Source organism: Cynoglossus semilaevis, chromosome 11 (assembly GCF_000523025.1).
Source record: "Cynoglossus semilaevis isolate Cse_v1.0 chromosome 11, Cse_v1.0, whole genome shotgun sequence".
Taxonomy (NCBI): Eukaryota; Metazoa; Chordata; class Actinopteri; order Pleuronectiformes; family Cynoglossidae; genus Cynoglossus; species Cynoglossus semilaevis.
Genome location: NC_024317.1, coordinates 5,078,997 through 5,094,627, shown reverse-complemented (window position 1 = coordinate 5,094,627; position 15,631 = coordinate 5,078,997). Strand labels below are relative to the sequence as shown.

At 40.3% G+C, this 15,631-nt stretch overlaps 1 protein-coding gene across 3 annotated transcripts; it reads left to right on the top strand.

Moving 5' to 3' along the window:
* Window positions 1–680: 680 nt before the first annotated feature.
* On the top strand, window positions 681–14,379 carry LOC103386056 (LIM domain and actin-binding protein 1-like). Of its 3 annotated transcripts, XM_025060190.1 has the most exons (12): window positions 707–833; window positions 3,018–3,080; window positions 5,522–5,660; window positions 6,899–6,944; window positions 9,254–9,697; window positions 11,304–11,358; window positions 11,441–11,538; window positions 11,855–11,900; window positions 12,149–12,165; window positions 12,247–12,261; window positions 12,368–12,501; window positions 12,754–14,379. In XM_025060190.1, the coding sequence occupies exons 3-12, from the start codon at window positions 5,539–5,541 to the stop codon at window positions 13,754–13,756; spliced, it is 1,980 nt and encodes a 659-aa protein (XP_024915958.1). In that variant the 5' UTR covers window positions 707–833; window positions 3,018–3,080; window positions 5,522–5,538; the 3' UTR covers window positions 13,757–14,379. The 3 variants fall into 3 exon arrangements, with proteins under 3 accessions (XP_008318362.1, XP_024915958.1, XP_008318363.1); XM_008320141.3 differs by lacking the exon at window positions 12,149–12,165 and having other exon boundaries at window positions 709–833; window positions 12,230–12,261; XM_008320140.3 differs by lacking the exons at window positions 3,018–3,080; window positions 12,149–12,165 and having other exon boundaries at window positions 681–833; window positions 12,230–12,261.
* Window positions 14,380–15,631: the final 1,252 nt, after the last annotated feature.

Below are 15,631 nucleotides of genomic sequence, written 5' to 3'. Positions count from 1 at the left end.
TGAAGTAGTTACACGTAATGATGAAAAAGGGGCAATGTTATAATAATATAACACTTACTTCAAGCAATAAAAAAAACAAACTCTAAATGAATTAATGTGGTATCTCATAATTACTAAATAATATATCTAAACAAAAAAAAAAACAAACTCTAAATGAATTAATATGGTATCTCATAATATATCTAAACAAGGAGAAAGTATCACATTAATACCTTCCATAAATGTGAGATACTCTTTATATACATGGTAGTATCTCTTTGAAAATTGTTTTATTATTATGAGATGGTCCCTCATTATTGTGGGGTAATACCTTAATAACATGAGACAATTTGTCAAGATATATTATTTCATAATAATGGTCTCAAAATAATCATACACTACTTAAAATATGACACAGTTGTTACATAATAATCAATATCTTAAAGTAAATGGGAAAATGTCTCAAAAAATATCTCATGATCTTTTAGCTTTTGTGTCACTTCCATCCTTCACTTGGTACAAATAGGATTGGCTTCAACCTCCTTTGACAAGTTTTCTTGAACTCAATGAAAAGGGAGGAAAAAACCCCGTGTTAGCATCAGGAATGTGGCCGGGCGGTACGCCCACGGAGTCCGCACACTTCCAGGTACAGGTGGATGAAAAAGCCCTAAGGCTATTGGTCCATGCAATCACATGGTTCAGCTCTTTCACTCGGGCGACACCTCTCGGTTCACATCCCGCCTCTGCTGCTCCAGACCTACAGACACACCGGCGGGCGGTGACGCAGCGACTGCGGAGAGTGTCAGGTGTCTGACGGTTTCACTCAGAGAGTGAGTCAACGGAAGTCCGCACAGGTAAGACAAGACTACGGCAAGGGCGTGGAGAGAAGTATTCCAGGCAGATGTATCTGGGAATAAAAAATCAAGATAGAGAAGTTATTTTTTGATACCGTGGGACAATATGGTGGTGTAAACTCATAGTTTTTAACTCGACGTCCCGAGGCAGAAATATCGACGGAAAAGTAAATGCAGCTAAATTCTCTCTCAGGGACCGAGGGCATCTTTCAGGACTGCGAGTTAACGCAAACAAATTAGTGATTTAAAAAACCAAAAATATGTCACACTGTATTTTGAAGCAGACGCGTTCAAGCAGCCTCGCAGAGTGTTATACACCTGTAATTAAAGTTCTTTAAATAACACGCTGGGCCCTCGACAGGGCAGCTCGACTTAAGCTCAGATACTATATGAGTCTTTGTTTCATGACCTCACTCCTCATTCTTTGGCTTCAGACAGTTGCTCCTTTTTACACTGTCTCATTCAACACTGCAGATTTTTAGAGGTTGGTAAATATATGTTCAAGGCAGGAGCCATTTCACACTCTGAATGTTTTTAAAATATAATTCTCCAGCACTTTGTGAAGTCTGTGAAGATAAAGTTTGGGTGGAAACTTTTGAAAAAGTTTTCTGACCAATAGTCAGCAAACCACTTCCTTGACACAACTTGCAATTTGTGTTGGACCGGGATCAATATGTGCACTCGCTCTATTTTCTCTCCCAAAAGAAAAAGAGAAAGCAGAAATCAGACAGAGAAATATTTGAACCAGGGAAGGAAACAGTCTGAGAGATAAAGTTAAAAACACTGCATATTTGGAGCAAAATGCTTCACATTATGTCTTCTGCAGCTCTACATCTTTGTCTTTACTGCTTAGTTAAAAAATATTACATGCTACATCTTTGTCTTTACTGCTTAGTTATGTAAAAAATATTACATTTACGTTACTACTTTACAATGCCTCGACCTGGTTTAATGCTTTTAAATAATATATTATAGTTTTTTGTTCATTGTGATTTTATAATAGTTAATGTTTTTGCCATTGGTGTCGGCTTTAGATTGAAATTGATATGTATTAAAACGTTAATGTAATGTATCAGCGTATGCTGGTCCACAACAGTCCTTCACTTATTGCATAACCTTTTACACGTGACATACTTCCTCCACAATACAGTTATGATCAATGTTTTATTTGCAGACTTTTCCATAGCAACCTGTTTTGATCAAAGCTAGCCTAGAGTAATTAAGGTCAAGACGTTGAGTTTGTATGATAAGCCTCACAAAGTTGAGCATTGGTCTTTGATTAGATTTGTCTCTTTGACACCATTGCTTTGAATATTTCCCTCAAACCAGTTTGAACTCTTGTTCTTAATGACGCTTGTGTCCTAAGTCAGGGGTGTGTTATGCAGACAACTCCTCCTAATCATGAGTCATTCCGTTTCCATTCGTGTTTTGGTAACATCATTTGTCGTCAGGGCTAACTTGACTGAAAGTTAAGGTCAAAGGTCAGTCTGTAGCTGTCTGGGGTTTTCATATCCTGCAAAGTGGACAAAGCCAGATGGAAGTTTGAATATTGTCACATCGTAAAAGCTTTCATTTAAGGATTAATACTATGTAAAATGACATTTAATTACCACACACTACTGTGTTTACTGCAGGTTAACAACATATTAGTGACCCGTATAATAACTGTTTTGCAATTTACACACACCTTTAAAATATAGCAGTGCTTTGTGGAATCTTCTTAACATTGACAAACAGTAAATAGGCAAATTCAAATAATCATTTGGAGTGGTGTGGACTGGGCAGAGGGATTTGAGGAGGGGGTGCGGGAGGTTGTTGTTAAACCAGATAGTATTTGCCTCCAGAACAATACATTAACAACAAATACAGTGATCTTAACTTAATCTTAGTCCTTTAAACCAGGAGGAAGCAGGAATTATAGGCCTTTGAATTGTAGTCACACACAAGTAAGTCACGCCATTGGCTCCGCCCTGTTCCAAAATTTGAATTAACTACGTTAATGCTGCACATCGTGACAAGATTTCAAGTTTTGTTGGTGATTTTTATTAGTCTTGTTGGTAAACCAGGACAGCGGTCCTTTCATGTGCGTGCAGATATGACTTGAGGACCATTAACAGACATGCAGCCGAGTCAGCTCTTTGCATGTGACCACAGATTGTGATGACGCACAACTTTCTGGTTTAGGCTCTGTTCCTGTGAACATGGAGTGACTGGACAAACAAGGTGGATCCAGAGCTAATTATCAAGGTATGGTTTCATTGTCCATCAGTTACTTTGTTTTTGTGCTTAGTCCGTGGTAACACAGTAGGCAACTGTTTAATTTGCAAGGTGAACTAACTTGCCTTTCAGGCTTTGAAACCTGTAGTGACAGTGAATAACCCCGAGGTATTCAATGCCCAGAAACCCAGTAAAAGCACTTCAACAACTTCATATCAATGTGAATCAGTGTTCTTGTTTAAGGAAACGTTTCCATGTTCCTTACTGTTTTTTTTTTTTTTTTTTTTTTAAACATAATCTCATCTTCTCCACGGTGAGAGGTGGGCTAGGAATACACACCTGAGGGAGCTGGACCAACTGTAGTCCATGTCCAGAGGGCCACAGTTACCCAGCTGGAGTTGTTGGTCTTTGTTGGTGTTTATGACACCTGCTGGGTAAATTTTTACCAATCAGTAAAGTCATCAGTCATAAAGTACTGCATTGGCTGGGCGATATCTTGATATTTATAATAAAGACAAATGAGCTATAACAAGGGAGGATATCGATGTTGTTCTATAATAAAGACAAATGAGCTATAACAACGGAGAATATCGCTTCTATCGATGTTGTTAATTTCTGTAAATCTTCGCTATTCGGCGAAAAAATATCACAATATGATTTTCCGCCTGTATTTCCCAGCCCTAAAACTCAGTGTTTCAGACACTATAAAGTAAAAATGTTGTAGTCAAAATTAGTTAATGATATATATATATATATATGTCTGCATGAAATAAAGTCATGGCCACAGTTGTATTTGATTAGTTTCACTAAATAAAGTGTGGGTTATGTTGAAATTGACTTCAGTCCAAAGTCCTTGTTCTTTTTGCCACCAGTATCGTTCTGTTTCAGTGGTGATGTAATCACGTGCACCTGAGTGAGTGCAAAAGCACAGAGGACCACAGTAAATGTGTGTGACTTTATGATCTCGAGCAGAAATATTGACCTGACATTGTTTTCTGCACCACGTTTATACCCAAATTACTTTGTCGTGTGAAAAAGTCAGAGTCAAGGAAACCGAGAATGTAACAGGACTCTCCAGCTGTCTGTGAATCTTTCCCTCGACAACTTATCTTCTCATGTTGAAAATGTGCTCACGCTCTCAGCTTATTGTTTTGCTGAGTGTCTTTCCATCTTGCAGTCAAGCAGCACAAACTGCCGCACAAGTCGCAGCACGTTGACTCGCTGTTGGCACGTACAACCGAATGAGCTCACGTACGCTATCGCAGGCTGTCGGGCAGTGGGACGGTGACAATAGATAAACCCCAGGGCTTGTTGTAAACTTGTAAATCAGTGATCTTAGACAGCATCAGACATGTTCAGTACTGTTCCTGCGCAGACCTGGTCTCCAGCACTGAGCTAAGAGTGATGGTTAGTCTTGTTTATCTCGTGAAACGAGGCCTCTTGTCAGTGTAATTATTGTCTGTCGTCGCCACACGTCAGTGTGTCATCAGGGTGGTCCTTGTTGTCGTTCACAGTCAGGGCCCAGGGACACATACAGTATGTTGTGGGGAATTTTGTTTTTAAAAAAAGCTCACATGTTGGATACAAAATTTGAATTCAAATGTATCAAGATATGATCAAAAGATCAACCTGCTGTACTCCGTGTTAGTATCTAGATCTATAGATCTATCCAAGTGATATCTGTCCAGCTGCAGTGTGTGCAGTATATACTGTAAGAAATTAGATTTTTCTCATTCTCATTTCTTGATATTTTTTTTTCTTCATTTTTATTCACTCGTAGACCATGTAAGAAATGATCATGCTTTCAAATTCTGTTCTGCACGTGTCAATGTAAATCTATTGTTTGTTTCATGCGCTTTTATAAATTAACATTTTAAATCATTATTAAAAAAAAAACACTGAAATTAACATTTTAAATCATTATTTTAAAAAAAACAGTCTCACTGCTGCCTCTTGCTTTATGGGTTATGCCCATCTATCCGCCCCAACTCTCTGCTGCCTCCTGCTTTATGGGTTATGCCCATCTATCCTCCCCAGTTCCAACCAAACTAACCCAGGTGACCAACAGAGTGACATGATAGCCATGAAAAGATTGTTTATTTATTATCTTTACATGAATAGATTAATAAAATATTTCATGAATGCAAATTGATGACTAGCATGTTTTCTGTATTTTTTATTAGGTGTGACTAGCATGTTTTCTGTATTTATTATGGTGTTAGGTGTTTAAAAAAAATTATCTACAAACTGAATACAGTTAGATCTACAGTAGATTTTAACTCACCAGCTGGTGCAGAGGAAGTGAGACTAAAGGCCAAGAATGGGCTCCATAACAGTGGAGGTCACGACAGAAGTTCTCTGGTGCTGAACGTTTCGTCTGAGAAAAGAATAAAAAGAAAACCATTTTGATCTGTAGTTGTAACAACAGGTGTCATAAACCCATTATTACCATGACTGTGTCTGTGTTTCAGGTACTCTGCCGGCAACGATGGAGAGTGGTCCATTCAATCGTCGCGGATGGGCGACGCAGTCTCTGCGTATCACCGCCAAGGAGCTGTCGTTGGTTAGCACTCGAGGAAAAAACACTGCCATCGCTGAGCGTTTCTCCAAGTGAGTAAGACTGTAGTGACTGGTATTAGTGACAAACACAGTACAACTGCGTCACAATGAGAGAAAAGTGGTTTAGATTTCACTGTTATCATCGGTCTCGCTATCAAACCTTTTTACAGCGTTAAAGTCACTGCTGCCAGGTTTGGACCGAGGCACCTTAACCTTTGATCACATTTCCCTTTCTTTCAACTGCATTTTCTTATCATTTGGAAACCACTACAGAACTGTGTCAGTTTTGCATGAAGACTGTTGTGTGTCTCAGTGAACACATTTAAAGCAGCACTGCTCTGTTTTAGGTGACAGTTAGTAGGACGGCGTTGGAGTTTCTGCTAACTTTGCAAGTAAATCATCCTCTATGATTTTTTTTTTTTTTTTAAAGCAGCGAGGGCAGGTCTTCTCCGGCCCCCTCAGTTGCTGCCGACCTGGTGAATCCTTCATCTGACTGTTTCAGATTATTAACTGTCTTTGCAGTAATTTGCAGCTAGTCAGGACCACACCTTTGTTTGCCAAGACTGAGCCTTTGATTGATGCTCTTTTTTATCTTGATCCTCTCTGTTGAGGAACCTCCCGTCTTACCTGTATAATCTTTGTGTAACTCTCGTGTACTGCCTGTTGACAAGTGCAACAGTGTGAGAGGATTGAAGCTACTAGCTTTTGCAGTACAAATCTAAATACTCAATCATTTTAGTAAAGCAAATTCATGCAAACATAGTCAGCGTGTTCCATATCAACAGATCAAGGACATTAGACAATTGTTTCGATATAAAGTGGGCAGCAGTTTAAAACATGTCAAAGACAGTTCTCGCAGAAAAAAAACCCCAGAATTCCTGGAATACCTTCAGTAATTATTTATGCTCTTAAGCAGCCGGTCAACCAAAGCAGCCGATCTGCTACACTGTATTACAGCTTTGTTGTTGAACTCGTCTCATTTCTCTTCAGGAACAAATTCACTTTGTTAAAAAAATTGCTACTAACATTCTTAAGTTGTGTTCTCTCCTTTCAAACTTATATATACAAAATTATACTCTGGATTGCGTTGTGTAGGAGACGTTATTAACATTCATAAAGTTGAACTGTATTTGATGGATTTGTTGTTTGTTTATCATTTAACGAGATAAAAAAATACAAATTTCAAATAAATAAAAATAACTTTAACTTTGATAAAAATAAATTAATTGGAGAAGTTGTCCTTATAGTTTTCAGTCACTAGAGGTCAGTGTTGTCTCCTTGTGTCCCAGGTACCAAAGAGCTGCTGAGGAGTCGAGTGCAGAGAAGAAAAAAGGAGTAAGTATTTGTGTTTAAAAAAAAACAAACATTATATTTCCCTGAATTTAGCCCAGTAGTTTTGAGATGGTAATTTTACAGCTGTGACTTCTAAATTTGAAATGTGTATCCGTCCAAAGTCAGCTTGGTTTTGATGAGTTTTCCTAACTGCTAAAAGCAGCAACATGGCCACACAACCTTTTACTCTGTTGTTGTTTTCATTTCTTTTCATGAAAGCAAAACAGACGTGTGTCACGTTAACACTCACCTACACACCACGTGGGCTGACACTGGTGCTGGGAGTGGTCAGGTTCAGCACAGATAAGACTTTGTTTCCGTCTTTTTTGACGTCTTCAGCATTAGACTGTTACAGATCTGAACTGAACAGAAGTTCCTCAGAAAGAGGGCAGAACCAGTTTGTTAGTTAGTCGTCCCTGTGACCATCAACAAACAGGTTTGGCAATGAAATTATTATAATTCCTTTAAGGTTATCTTAACAAAAATCTGTTTGTAGTGTATACACTAAATCCCTTGTTAAAGTTGAAAAATCTATTTTGCATCCAGGTCTGTTTACATCACATATATCTCATTTGTTACAGTAGAGTCAGACAGATGTGGAGTGGCTCAAGTTTTTTTTTTAATATGAAACAAAAATGTACAGATATTCCACCATATTCCATTATAAAAATGATTAATTTAAAAAATAAGGATGGAACACGGCCGTGTGCATCTGTCTCAGGTTTGACTGAGCTGCAGACAACAATGTAAATGCATTTATACAAAGTCAACAAACTTCTCCGAAAATTGGAATTGTCGTACTGAGAGAGGGGGGGAAAGTGTCACAATCCCAACAGCAGACAAAGAGTTAATTTTTCCCTGAATGTGTCATTTCCTGCTCTGGTTTCCCCTTTGACTCTCTCTCTCTCTCTCTCTCTCTTTCTCTCATTCACTTTCCTGGGGGCTCGGCTGACTCTTACAAGTAGAACTTGACTAGTTTCTCTCCTCTGAGCTCTCAGACCTGTGGAGAACAACTCTCACCTTCACTGCTTTCCAGTTGTGGTAACGCTTTATATATATATTTTTTTTCTTTTAAATTATATTCTCACAGAATTTCTTTGTCATTGCTTAAAATTCATCCCTGTCCTTGTCTGTCGTCACTGGACTTGCCTCACAAAGACACTAATTGTGCCTCCTGTTGTTCACTTTGTTTTTCAGTCCAGTTTGTTTTGTTGTTTCTCTCCGTCTTTCTGTCTGTTTGTTTGAAAATGTGTTTGTTAGACTAAAGTTACATTTAGTCAAATTTAGAATAGTCGTTTTTGTTTTTTTTCACAGTTACAGCAGGAGGGGGTGTTGCACAGATTTATTTTCGAAATCTATGATTTATTATATGATTATTATATGATTATATGATTGTATTATATGAATACAAAGATCCTCTTTTTTTTTTTGTAAAATGTCATTCCTCTTTTTAGAGTTAGGGAAGTAAGTGCAGGTCCAACAGCAGCACTGCAGCCTCCTGTTTCTGTGTTGTTTACTGCTCTTCATGGATCATCATGAAAACAGTAGGTTTTTTGGGGTGAAGGTGACGTTGACCTGTGGAAAAGAATGTGGCTGAAAAAAATGCGTCTGCATGCTCAGCCCTGCAATCTGCTGTCTTCAGCCTGTTGCTGCAATCAGCAGCGGCAGCAAAACATCTATTTCCTGGACCAACTCTGAACAGCTGTTCGGCTCATCTGTCAGTGGAGATTTGTGCAGATTCTGCCATTTGCTTTAGTCCACTCTTTGCTGAATATGGAATTTTAAGCTTCTGTTCTTTCTGATACTTTTATAGGGGCTTATGTTGAAATCTTCCTCACATTTTTCATCAGACTACACCAGTTTTGGCAGGAGGGTTTTTTTTTTTTTTTTTACACTCTGAGGTTTATGGACACGATCTTCCTCCCAAACCAGAGACAGGCATTCTTGGCTGGCCTCAACAGCTAAAGCCAGACTCTAAGCCACTGGAAGATTCTGTCGTTCCAGTATGGAATTGTTGGTTATTACTAAAAAAAAAAAAAAAAATTCCTAAAGCTTGGAACAATGATGTACCTCCAACTTTTTAAGTCACAAGTTCACAAATAGTTTTTGTATATGTAGATTTTTTTTTTTGAGAGTTTATTTGCTTGGGCAATAACTACTGCAGCCCCTGTAGGCTAGCATCGGTACTGCACCATTGAATGCATTTCTGGGAGGTTAAAATTGACCTTATATCTTTTATTTAACATATTATATAATTGGATTATATAAAAAATGTTTGGAAGCTCACAGCTCAAGTTGTTTTTTCTCCCCAGGCTTTGGACGGTGCAACATCATCCCTGCGGTCTGGCAACCTGAGCGCTCTGAAGAAACGCTGGGAGCAAGCACAGAAGCCTGATGACAGCAATTCTTCTTCTGCTCCACTTGAAAGGCAACCCAGCTTCCGCAGTAGACCCCCAGTCCTCACCAGACTTCCCTCCATCGGTGAGAGCACGGCTTCGGTGAAGAACCCGGGTCTGAAGACAGCTCAAGGAGGCCCAACTGCTGTGGTCCGTGCCCAGACGTTCTCAGCTGCTCCTGAAGAACCCACCCCTGACGAAGAGAGAGCGATGAACAGGATTGAGGCGACACACAGACAAAAACCCGAAATGCTGGAAGACCAAGTTCCAACCAGCCCCCGTGCCTTTTATGAAAAACCTCGAGTGCCACTGACCAACCTGAAGATGAGGTTTGAAAAGGGAGAGGACGCCACGGGCAAGGTAAAAAATTTGACAGTGTTTAAACAACAAGTGCTCCTTTCATAGAAAATATGTGGTACAACATTTTACATATGTAAATTCATGCTTAATGCTCTATTCACACACCTGATCTCTGCAACTGTCTGTACAGATCTGTATCTTTGCTCTCACAGAAATACAGGCTGGGCCTTGATTTGATTGAATTTTTTTGGGAAAGCTAAGCTAACCCTGGTTGTTCTTCACCGGCCACTCCTCATACTTGGGTTGTGTTTCTGCCAACGGCTGGTTCTACTCTGTTTTGCTGGTTAATATTTCCCCTCCAATCACTTTAAAAAGAAAGTAAATATGAGAGGAAAATATCAAAGAGGAAGAAGCATCGTTGTTGATGAAAAAAAAATCACCACAGAACTCCTTTGATCCATTTACAACCATTAGGGGAATACTGGGTTCTCATGCATTCTGTAAAACCTGGAAAATGAATGAACAGTATTTCCATCTTGGGGGGAAAAAATGGAAAATTGAGTCTTCACTACTTCTCCCTGCATTTTGAATAAATGCAAAGTAGTTTAAAAGTTCCGTGCGTTCACATCAGTGGGAAATATCAGAGCACAGCGCCTCCACATGACGCTACCAGCCAATCTCATTTGCATCACAGCAGCTCATCAGCTTCCCTGTCGATGTGGAACTGTATGACACCATGACTGGCATCAGTCAGTTTGAATGAATTCAACGGTTCACACATCACAGTCGGAGTGATTAAATCTGTGTCCCACTGGGGACAAATCTCAGGTGCTCTCATCGACTCCACAGACATACGTACAGCAAGGTCAGCTTTGAGAATTTTAGTTTACCCTCCCTCCCCCCGTCTCTCTCCCTCCGTCTTTGTCCTTTTCTTTCTCTTCGTCTCTGGCCTGAAAACAACCAACATTCCACGTTTCACCTTCCACAACACAGGAATGTTGGGACATTCCTGACCTAGGGCTCTTTCATTCTTCAGAGGATCATTTCACCAAAGTGACAGTCTTTATCACACCGTCCATTATCTCCAGAGTATCAGCCCAAGTGTGTGTGTGTGTGTGTGTGTTTTTCATATCGTGTGGATCTGTACTTGCAGAAGTCATACCTTCATTTTTGGACCGGCTCTCAGCTGTAGCATAAATACCATTAAGTCAGCACCATAGTTAAAAAAAACAGCAAATGAAAGCAAAATAAGGTGTAAAAACTTTACTGACCAGACGGGGAGCGTTCTAACACACACACACGCCAGGAACGACGGAGGCTCAACAGGAGAGAAGCTGCCTGAAAGAAATGGGCTGTTTTAATTGGCTAAAAACACTTTCCATCCACATGTGTGTGTGTGTGTGTGTACAGGGTAACTGTGGAGAGAAGCTGTCTGGTTTACCCATTAGTATTGGTGACATGGTGGTACACACACACACAGATGTGCAGTTGTTTTTGTGCTCAAATGTGATGAAACAGTGATGTTTCCCATGACTGTGGCTGAAAAAAAAACTATAGTTTTTCTTTGTCCGTTTTTGTTTAAGAATATGATAATGTTCATAATGTGTCTCATGTGACTCAGTAGATAGATGTCATTAACCCCAGCTCTATAACTGTGATGTCACAGATCGGCAGGACCACACTACGAAGTTCGTCATCGGACGACACGGATCATCGAAGCGGTAAAGAGACGAAAATAAACCTTCACTGAAATATCCTTTGATAATGTCATTTTTCTTTAACACCGTTTCTCCTCTGCTCCAGGCCCGACTGTTTCTGACCGAGTGTTAGAGTCGACGTCTCTGAGGGAGAAGATGGCGAAGTACCAGGCAGCTGTTTCCAAACATGGCCCTGCACAAACCGTGAGCACAAAGAACACGAGAAGACGTTTAGAGTTGATCTGGAACGTTACGTAAAAAAGATCGATCTTAAAGTTTAAAGCTGGACTTTGTGACAATGGTTGGTAATAAACTCCTCCTTGAGGAGAGAGATTTAATCTGCAGATCTTTGACTAAAGTGAACATAGTGAAGGTCACACGTCAGACGTGAAGGTCACGACATTGTCCTCCCGTTTTGCCGCTGTTTAATCTCTTCCTTCCGTCTCGACACACACAGTTCAAATAGACTGTGGTTCATTATGGAGTTCACAAAAGGGTTTGTTCTAATGTGTGTTTTCAGGGCGTGGCCGCCGAGACGCCGGCTCCAAAATCACCTGAATGCAATGGTGAGTCTCAGTGGACAATATTTACACATGGACTCTGTACTGTACTACACTGGACGAGGTGTTAAAGAGACTCTTAATGAGGTTGACATTAATTAAATAAATCTATCAAATCTATCATCACGTTGATAGTTAAAAAAAAAAAATTCTCGTCAAATTTGTCTAGTGCGTGTCGACAGCTTGCTTTATGTAATGTTTATATTTGACTGACTAACTAATATATACATATATATGTTGTGTGTTTACTCCAGGTGAGACCAGTGAACCATTATATTTGACTGACTAACTAATATATATGTATGTGTTGGGTGTGTGTTGTGTGTTTACTTCAGGTGAGACCAGTGAACCTTTAAAGACAACCAAGGTGAGTCACTCCTCACAACAGCCATCATCAGTATGACTGTAGTTCAACCCTCCTGGGATTATTGATGACTGTCATCGTGCGTGTGTGTGTGTGTGTGTGTGTGTAGAAGTTCAGCCCACCAGTGCGGGAGACGTGCTTCGCCTGTTCGAAGACGGTGTATCCTCTGGAGAAACTGGTGGCTCAGCAGCACGTCTACCACAAAAGCTGCTTCAAATGTGATTACTGCAGCATGAAGCTGAGGTCAGTCCGACTGCAGAGTCCAAGCTGATTGGTTGGTTACTGCAGCATGAAGCTGAGGTCAGTCCAAGCTGATTGGTTGGGGCACTGGTACACCAGGTGACAGTGGATAAAGATGGAGTCATCAGTGGAGAGTCACTGTAGTGTCGGCCCATTCCTAGTGTTTACTAATTCAGATTTTGTTTTCATTTGTCGATGGTTTGATAAAATGTTTCAAAGATCAAAATAACAAGAACATTTTCTTCCTTTTTTTAGTCTCGGGAATTTTTCCTCTCTTCACGGAAACATCTACTGCAAACCCCACTACAATCAGCTGTTCAAAACCAAAGGAAACTATGACGAGGGCTTCGGCCACCGCCCTCACAAGGAATTGTGGGAACCTCGAGTGGAGGGAGAAGAATACGGTGAGGAACCAGTGAAGACCAAAGAACCAGAGCAGCCAGAACGGGCCACGTGTCCAACTGAGGGTGGGTCAGACCCACAGGCCGCCCCCGCTGTGGAAACGTCCTCACAGCTGAAGGTCACAGACGTGAGGGCCCTGCTGGAGACGCGTGCTCAGACACCGTCCAGCTCCACCGAGAAACCGGCAGAGACCCGCAAGCTGAGGATCGCCTGGCCTCCGCCGGCCGGTGAAGGTCAGTCTGGACCAGGACCACTCAGTCCACTGGCAGAGGACATGCCCTCAATCCGACCCGGCCGAGCAAAGTGGCCACCAGATGATGAGGCGCTGTCGTCCTTCCAGAGCTTGGAGCGGGCTGAACTGAAGAGCCTGAGGAGGAGCTCCTCTCTGAAGGAGCGCAGTCGGCCTTTCACTATCGCGGTCAAACCCGCACCTGCGCCGACTCTGGGGCCAAGGGAGCGCCGTCGCCCACTCAAGTCCCTCCTGGATTGGAGAGCTTCATTTGAGGAGAGACATCCGTCTGATGACTCGGCCAAAGAAAATAAAGCAGAGCAGCAGGAGGAGAACAAGAAGCCTGCGAGGTCCGGTGGAGACGCAGCAGAGGAGCAGGAAGAAAACCACGAGCAAGGCAACAAAGAAAAGGATTCAGCAGCAGTGAGGAACATCTCCACAGACGTCGCACCCTTGTCCTCCTCCTCCTCCTCCTCCTCTCCTCCTCCACAGCCTAAAGAAAACCGCTCCTCCCAGGATGTGGGCTTCTGGGAAGAGGAGAAAGAAGGAAGTGATGCAGAGGAGCCCAGTGCAGAGGATATGATTAAGAGGAACCGCTACTATGATCTGGAAGACTCTGATTCTTAGGAACACACACACACACACACGCACACATACACTGACCATGGTTGGCTGTAGTTAAATTTAAACGTTTAATCGGGTGAATAACCTGGGCCTTTATTATCGTAAATATAAATGTTATTTTACATTCCAAATATATTCTGTAGTTGTTCTCAAACTTTTCCATACACACAAAAATATTTAAAATAAAATTAGAACCAGTGACCAAAATTAAAATGCAGCAGCACGAGCTCAGTGTGTTAATTCCGTAAACACAGAATTTGTAGAAAATAATTTATTCCTAATAAAATCATTGGCCCGTTTAACAAAAACCCTGGCACTGAAATGTAATTTTGAAACCACACACACACACACAGCCTGACATTGTATTTTACAAGTTTCAGTCTCAGAAACTGAAATTCCCCCCTTGTACCGATAGAAGGAGCCCAAGTACAAGTGGCACATATACCAAAGCAACAGTTTTTTTCATGTATCCCTGAGTTTGTTGGTCACACAGTGAGTTTACAACACAAAATAGCGCCCCCTACACACACAGGACAGTCACCAGTTTGGACCAAGTCTCTCGTTTGATTTTTTTTCTACAAAAATTATAATAAATCTGAAACTAAATAAACAGACAACAACCTCTGCTTGAGGCCTTTTGTGTTTTTCTTTTAAATGTTATTTGATTTTATAAGATTTGTTAACAAGTTAATATCAAGTGCCATGAAATGGAATCATTGTTTGCACCGCATATTTTTCACGATTATATATATATATACATATAAATATATATATATAGTCATTTAAACTGTGACCAGAGTTAAAAATGATCATTAAAGAAATCTGGACATCATTGTTTTCATGACATTTTTTGCTGCTGCTGCCTCGTCTTCATTCACTGAACTCAGTGAAGGGACCTGTGACTGTGCATTGAATTAAACATCGCCCTCTGTCGTAATTTTTGTCACAAAGAGAAGTCCTAATTTCTTTATGGTGTACAATACAGAAATATTCACGTGTACTTACATATCCGGTCTCCAGTATTAGTCCTCTTTAGGAAGGAGTCACCAAAAGCTGATCTTGGATCAGTCAAAACCTAAAAAAAAAATCATAGAAACTGTAGAAGTAGAGGATATAGATGAGGGTCATTAAATGTAGCCAACAGTACCTTTTAGTTTCCATCTCTTTGTACTTTTATTGAATCGAGTGTTCATCCATTTTCTACTGATTCCCAGATGTCGTCGTGTGAACAATTCAATTCCAATTTCACAAGCGGCCATTTTGGATATTAATTGCCCAACTGTGGGATTACAACGTCATCCCTTCCAGCAGATGGCGCCCTGGGCGATTCCCTTAGTGGCCTATACCAAGAGCGCCATCAATTCTTTATTTTCCTTTTACTTTGTTCTACATCGTGGAGTTCTTACCGTAAAATACAAACACTGTATTAAAAGTAGTAGTATAATTTATTGTAGTTATTAAATGAAAGTAGCGTAAACAGTACAATCATTGTTAACATATTTATTACTATTATCGTTTTTGGCCATAACCTAGTGATTGTTCTTAATAGAAGAATAGAAGAGACTGAGAAAAAAAAACACGTAAGAGAAAAAAAAGACACAGCGGTGCAGGGTGAAAACTACAGACAACTTTTTCATAACGTTTCATTAATCCGTATTCATTAATGATGTGACATAAAAAAAGAGTTAAAATGGTGAAAAATAAAGAACAGTTTCACCAGCATAAAACAGTTGAAGATGATTGCACAAAGTTATTCATGAAGAAAAGTGCATAATAGTATTTATTTTAAAAAGTTTAAATCCCAGCATAACAGATCTAGTCTGAATGGATTCATCACCAAATGAAAAGAGAAAGTTTGAACAAAATAAAAATTAGAAA

What these genes read in the sequence shown, in the direction of transcription:
- LOC103386056 (XM_008320140.3), top strand. Translation starts at nt 5,539, where the DNA reads ATGGAGAGTGGTCCATTCAATCGTCGCGGATGGGCGACGCAGTCTCTG. An exon ending in GTGCAGAGAAGAAAAAAGGA is followed by an intron (nt 6,945 to 9,253) that starts GTAAGTATTTGT and finishes TTTTCTCCCCAG; the next exon opens with GCTTTGGACGGTGCAACATC. An exon ending in GAGAGGACGCCACGGGCAAG is followed by an intron (nt 9,698 to 11,303) that starts GTAAAAAATTTG and finishes GTGATGTCACAG; the next exon opens with ATCGGCAGGACCACACTACG.